Source organism: Plecotus auritus, assembly GCF_963455305.1.
Source record: "Plecotus auritus genome assembly, chromosome: 4".
Taxonomy (NCBI): domain Eukaryota; kingdom Metazoa; phylum Chordata; class Mammalia; order Chiroptera; family Vespertilionidae; genus Plecotus; species Plecotus auritus.
Genome location: NC_137775.1, coordinates 160,694,249 through 160,701,463, shown reverse-complemented (window position 1 = coordinate 160,701,463; position 7,215 = coordinate 160,694,249). Strand labels below are relative to the sequence as shown.

The 7,215-nt window shown below is 44.4% G+C and overlaps 1 protein-coding gene across 1 annotated transcript; it reads left to right on the top strand.

Moving 5' to 3' along the window:
• Window positions 1-4,859: 4,859 nt before the first annotated feature.
• On the top strand, window positions 4,860-6,071 carry LOC308246419 (TBC1 domain family member 20-like; the record flags this gene model as incomplete). Its single annotated transcript, XM_080664617.1, is given in 3 exon segments — window positions 4,860-5,057; window positions 5,061-5,573; window positions 5,577-6,071. Coding segments are annotated over 3 exon segments (1,206 nt in total).
• Between the last annotated feature and the right edge of the window lie 1,144 nt (window positions 6,072-7,215).

The following is a 7,215-nucleotide window of genomic DNA, read 5'->3' as shown; positions in this document are numbered from 1 at the left end:
GAGACTAACTTGATTTGGGTCATTTGTTGCTTCTGTCTCTGAAAATCACAAGCAAAACTGTTTCCTAAGGTTGATCTGAGATAACCACCGACCGATTCCTATCATTTAAGGAAATTCTAATATTAGAACCAATCACTGGGGAGAATACATTGTTATTACTCACATGCCATATAAGCTGCTTTATAACAATATACTTCTGAGCCTCGTTCCATGTTTTGGTTTGAGTGCTTCCAGTTGGCAAACATCTTTTTGTTGCATGCACAATAAACTTTTACTAATTACTACTTCGGTGAGTCATTGGTTTTACTTCTGTTATTTCTGGATTTTGGACAAAAAGTTATCCAAATCGTACTGATGAAAAAAAATTTTTTAATTTTCCTAGAAATGTGTTAGTCACTAGTCGGGGAAATCAGAAAAGAAAGACGTGGAAAGTGTCAACTAGAGTTTCCTTCCTCACTGTTACCATCTGGGTCGTGTGTCTTGAAGCTCTGCTCCTCTCCTACCTGTTGGAAAGCTACAGTGGCATGGAGAGGCAGCCATGACTGCCGTGGGCAATCACAGTTTCCTCTAGTTGGGAGCCATCTAATGCTGCAGGGAAACAGATACAAAGACAATGAAAACACGAGAGCTTACTATATGCCAGGGACTCTTCTGAGAATGTTACACATATTAACCCATTTACTACCATTATCCATTGACACCTGTACTAGAGTAAACCCATTTTACAAATGGATAGCCTGAGGCACAGAAACATTAAGTAATTTGCCTAAGGTCACACAACTAGAAAGTGATGGAACTGGGATTCAAACTCAAACAAACTGAGTCTGTGAATTTATTTTTTTTTAATTGTTTGAAGTATTACAAATAGTAGTACATATGTCTCCTTTTTTTTTTCCTTCCCCATTGACCATTCCCCGGCCTCCCCTTCCCCCCAGTACATGCCTTTACCTGCCCCCTCCCCCCAGTGTTTTTTATCCATTGGTTATGCTTAAATGCATGCGTACAAGTCCTTCAGTTGATCTCTTACAGCCCCCCCGCCCCCCGCAACCTCCTCTGCCTTCCCACTGTAGTTTGACAGTCTGTTCAATGCTTCTTTGCCTCTGCATCTATTTTTTCCCCATTTCATTCCTTTAAAAAATCTTGCCTCTGCAGACTAGAAATAAACTTAATTGCTGCGTGCTAGTACCTCTCCCTCCGAGATGGCAATAAACCTGAAGTTCAGTGAGATAAGGAGTTGGACTTCATCTGGCAAATTAATCTGGCAGACCTTTGGAAAACCCCAATCTCACATTTTGCCAAATCATCTATTTATCAAGTTATTAAACTCCACATACATAGGAAAGTCAGAGACCCCACATATATGACAGACTCATACACAGAAAGGAAAAGGGGTATATAAGACATCCTGAGCGAAGGATGCGGTAAGGTGCCTGGGGCCTTCAGAGGAGAGGAAGGTCATTCAGAGGATGATAAGAAGAGCAGATGTTCAGTAATTAGATGTTTGCCCTGCCCCATCGATGAGTCAGAAAAAGTTATTTCTGGTAATAAGTCTTGTTATGGGCAAGGCCCCAGTGTAATTCTTAAAGGAAGAGGTGTAAGTTTCTCTTGGGCCCACAGGGTCTCAATGGCTTTTAGCTCAAAATTGACCCACAGACCAAAGGAGCACATGTTGGGGAGGCCTGTGCTGATTGGAGCTCAGATACATGTCCACTTGCACACTCTTTCATTCAAGATACAAACTATTAGATTCTGATATTGTGACAAGCACTTTGTAAAATCATATTAACAAAGCTAGCGTGCCATATCCCTTCCATTTCCTTCTAGAGGCTTTATGCACTGCAGCTAATTTTGATACTGTTTTTGGATTCTCCTGTACTCCTGCAACAGAACCATGAATTCTCTAAAAAGCAAGATGGTGGCAGGGTACAGATATGTCGCTCTTCCAGAGGGCCTATTTGGAAAGTAATTATCATCTGAATGAAGAAATGATCGATGATTATGGACAATGAAGTGTTTGAGGCAGGGGTTACAAAAAGGGAAGGCTGACTTTTAAAGCTTTTGATAAATGCCTGCCAGATTCACATCACTGATCCACTATGTCTTACTCTAAAACACCTTTTCCTTCCTTTATCCATCCCCCAGATTGTCTATTGCTCAAGGACAAACATACCCTGCCTCAACAAGGACTATCACCACCCACCCTAATCCCTTCATGGAAACAAACTTAAGGAATTAAAAACAATTTTACACACACACACACACACACACACACACACACACACACAGTAAGTCTGCTGCTGAACTAACATTACTAAATTGCCTGTTTGGTGGGTGGTAATTGTTCTGAAGGAACCTGTCTGCATGTTTTTTATTGATCACCTTTATTGAACTACTGAATTAAAATGACCTTTTAAAGAACAGAAACAGGTTTTACTATCCCTAAGTATAAGAGGCCACACTAGGACTATTTTTAAAAGAAAAGGTAAACCTACCTGCCTACTTTAAAAAGAGAGAAACTATCTTAATGTATGTCAACAAACCAAATTAAGAACAAATTCCCATTCCTGGTTTTAGTTTGCTTGTTTGACACTAAGAAAAGCAAAGGATCACGGTTGCCTCCTGCCTCTGGGAGAATGCTGCCAAGTGAGAAGTGAAGGCCCCATGTGGCAAGTTGGAACACATGTTTACCTTCAAACTGGGGTGTATGTGTGTGTTTCCTTCATTGTGCCTCTTTGACCATTACATGGTGCAAAAGCATTATGAACGGGTATCATTTCCTGACAATACAATGTAAAATATTTTTCACACTAGCACAGTGGAAGCCTCCAACATTCATGGAAATGCAGGTGGCAATTCCAGAAAAAAAAAAAAAAAAAAAAAAAACAAGGGTGGTCACACCATTCACCTCTCCTCTGGGTATATAACCACTTATTTGTGTTCAGGCTTTCCACCCCTTCGGCAGCACCACCTGCCAGAAACCCTTAATCGAGCTGAAGAGAAGGAAAGCTGTCAGCTGCAATAGCAGGCCACCACAGATAAGTAATTTATTTCCAAATTAATTGAGCAAGAACATTTGGCCATGTCTGCCAGATTTATTTTATTGTATGATTTACAAGCTATTAACGAAGGCTGCGTTGTTAATTATAAGATTTGCATGCCTCCACTTCATCATAAAAGCTCATACAGAAGCTCTTTTTTTCCTTCAGTGAAATAAGGGTTTGAATGCATGATGGGGAAAGCATGGTTTGGCGAACTAAGCGCCTTCCTAACTAGTATTTCTTAAGGACTAAAGGTCCTCCTCAGAGTTACCCAAGGCCATCAGTTATAACACTCAGCTCCTGGCCTCACAATTCTAGATGCTTCCTTCCTTGTACTACACAGAAAAGAATGTGTAGTCTGCTTCTTCATAATGAAGGAACCTATGTTCACGCACCATCACTTGAGATATGTATGTGAGTCATTCTGAAGTGAAGATTTTAGTTTGAGCTAAACCCCAAGTGTAAAAGATTTGGCAGATGTGACAGGACAGATTAAGAACTGCCCCAGAGAGAAACCAAGTGGCGGCATAGGTAAGCACCTAAACTGCTGCCTCGCACAACAATTTCAAAACTACAACTAAAAGACAGAAAGGACACCATCCAGAACCACAGGAAAGCTGGCTGAGTGAAAATTCTACAACTAGAAGGAAAGAGAAAAGCTCACAGAGAATTGGAGGTACGGCAAAGGGTCTTTGTGCGTGCAGAGAGGAAGGGCGGCTGAGAGCCTGGCTGACTTTCTCTGGCGGAAGGGGGAAGGAAGCCCCCGACCACACTGAACCCCAGTTCTGACTGCACTGAACCACAGTTCCGGGCGAGCCCCTGGGGACCCACGCTCTTACGGGGGGAGTCTGGACTCCCGGGCGGAGACTCAGGAGCTGGGGAAGGCAGAAGTCTGAAGGCGCACGCCTGCCAGTGCGCACAAAGGCTGCGGAGGTTGCCACAGGCTTTCCCTAGTGGAAGGGAGTCAGAGGCTCCTGACTGCACTGAGCCCCAGTTCTGACTGCACTGGACCCCAGTTCCAGGCGAGCCCCTGGGGACCCACGCTCTTGTCGGGGGAGTCTGGACTCTCGGGCGAAGACTCGGGAGCCGGGGAAGGCAGAGGTCTGCAGGCGCGTATGTGCGCGCAAGGGCAAGGCTGAGGGGAAGCCAAGACTGAGACTCCACCCCATCCAAGCTGAGCACAGAGGCTATTGCAATTTGGCAAGTCTAATCCTATAAGGCTGTCTCCAGCACCGAACTTCTCCCAGCATAGACACAGCTGATCCTTACAGCCAACTAGCCTGGAGGTCAATTCTTCCCAGTGATACCAACAACAATCAAGACTTAATTACAACAAGGCTGTACACACAGTCCACAAAGGGGTGCACCAAGAGTGTCCACCTCAGGTTAACTGGGGAGGCAGACCCACTGGGCCATATTGGAAACCTAGCACACAAAGCTACTCTACCAACTCAGGGAAGCAGTGAAAATGTGGCGTCAAAGAATCAGATCACAAACGAAAGAAATGGAGGAAAACAAACGACTGGATATAGAATTCAAAACCACGGTTATAAGGCTTTTCAAGAATATCCTAGAAAAGGCCGATAAATATAACGAGACCCTCGAAGATATGAAAAAGGACCAACTAGAAATTAAACATACACTGACTGAAATAAAAAATATTATACAGAGACCCAAAAACACACTAGAGGAACACAAGAATCAAGTCAAAGAATTGAAATACAAAGAAGCGACCAAGCCGGGCCTGCCGGGAAGTGCGGGCACGTTTTCTCTCAGCTCCGCCACCAGCCGGGCTCTGGCCGGGGCCCGGGCCCCCGGGACATGGCCTCCCCAAGTGCGCAGGGCGACGTCCCCACCTCCAGTCACTGGGACGATGGCGCGGAGACGGCAGGCTTTAATGCCAAAAGGAAAAAGAAAGTAGCAAAGATATACCAGGCTCTGAACAGTGATCCCACTGATGTGGCTGCTCTTAGACGCATGGCTATTAGTGAAGGAGGGCTCCTAACTGATGAGATGAGATGAAAAGTGTGGCCCAAGCTCCTCAATGTCAACACCAATGACCCACCTCCTATATCAGGGAAAAACCTACGACAGATGAGCAAGGACTACCAACAAGTGCTGCTGGATGTCAGGCGGTCCTTACGGCGGTTCCCTCCTGGCATGCCAAAAGAACAGAGAGAAGGGCTCCAGGAAGAACTGATAGACATCATCCTCCTCGTCTTGGAGCGCAACCCTCAGCTGCATTACTACCAGGGCTACCATGATATTGTGGTCACATTTCTGCTGGTGGTAGGAGAGAGGCTGGCAACATCCCTGGTAGAAAAAGTATCTACCCACCACCTCAGGGATTTCATGGATCCAACAATGGACAACACCAAACATATATTAAACTATCTAATGCCCATCATTGACCAGGTGAATCCAGAACTCCATGACTTCATGCAGAGTGCTGAGGTCGGGACCATCTTTGCCCTCAGCTGGCTCATCACCTGGTTTGGGCACGTCCTGTCTGACTTCAGACACGTGGTGCGGTTATAGGACTTCTTCCTGGCCTGCCACCCTCTGATGCCCATTTACTTTGCAGCTGTGATCGTGTTGTATCGAGAAGAGGAAGTCCTGGATTGTGACTGTGACATGGCCTCGGTTTACCACCTGTTGTCCCAGATCCCTCAGGACCTGCCCTATGAGATGCTGATTAGTAGAGCTGGAGACCTTTTTGTTCAGTTTCCCCCATCTAGACTTGCTTGGGAAGCAGCTGCCCAACAGCAAGCCAACAAAACGGCAGCCTCTACCTTCAAAGACTTTGAGCTGGCATCCACCCAGCAGAGGCCTGACATGGTGCTGCGGCAGCGGTTTCGGGGACTTCTTCGGACTGAGAATCGAGCAAAAGACGTCCTGACCAAACCAAGGACCAACCGCTTTGTGAAGCTGGCGGTGATGGGACTGACAGTGACACTTGGAGCAGCCGCTCTGGCTATGATGAAAAGTGCCCTGGAGTGGGCCCCTAAGTTTCAGCTGCAGCTGTTCCCCTAAATGCCAGAGGAGATTCTTCCTCTGGCATTACGTTAAGGTCTCGCCCTTCCATGGAAGGATGGGAAGGGGTGGGATGTCCTTTATTAAAAGGGTTTCTGTCAAAGAAGCAAAAAACACTCAACCGAAAAAGCAAAAAGCAAAAAAAAAAAATCCAAAAAGTTGAAGATAGTGTAAGAAGACTCTGGGACAACTTCAAGCGTACCAACATCAGAATTATGGGGGTGCCAGAAGAAGAGAGCAAGATACTAAAAACTTATTTGAAGAAATAATGACCGAAAACTTCCCCCACCTGGTGAAAGAAATAGACTTACAAGTCCAGGAAGCGCACAGAACCCCAAACAAAAGGAATCCAAAGAGGACCACACCAAGACACATCATAATTAAAATGCCAAGAGCAAAAGACAAAGAGAGAATATTAAAAGCAGCAAGAGAAAAACAGTTAGTTACCTACAAGGGAGCACCCATATGACTGTCAGCTGATTTCTCAACAGAAACTATGCAGGCCAGATGGGAGTGGCAAGAAATTTTCAATGTGATGAATAGCAAGAACCTACAACCAAGATTACTCTACCCAGCAAAGCTATCATTCAGAATTGAAGGGCAGATAAAGAGCTTCACAGATAAGAAAAAGCTGAAGGAGTTCATCACCACCAAACCAGTATTATATGAAATGCTGAAAGGTATTCTTAAAGAAGAGGAAGAAGAAAAAAGTAAAGAGAAAAATTATGAACAACAAATACATATCTCTCAACAAGTGAACCTAAAAATCAAGTGAATTAAAAACCTGAGGAACAGAATAATCTGGTGAATATAATAGAATCAGGGGCATAGAAAGGGAGTGGACTGATAATTCTCAGGGGGAAAGGGGTATGGGGGGTTCATGATGAGACTGGACAAAAATCATACACCTATGGATGAGGACAGTGGGGGGGGAGGTAAGGGCAGAAGGTGGGGTGGGAACTGGGTGGAGGGGAGCTATGGGGGGAAAAAGGAGAAACAATTGTAATAATCTGAATAAAGATTTATTTTAAAAAAAGAAATACATATAGCTTTAAGCACATATTATATTCATTGCTGGATATTAATATTGGAAAAAAAAGAAAATAAAGGAATTTTAATACTTTCTAAGGTAAAAAAAAAAAAA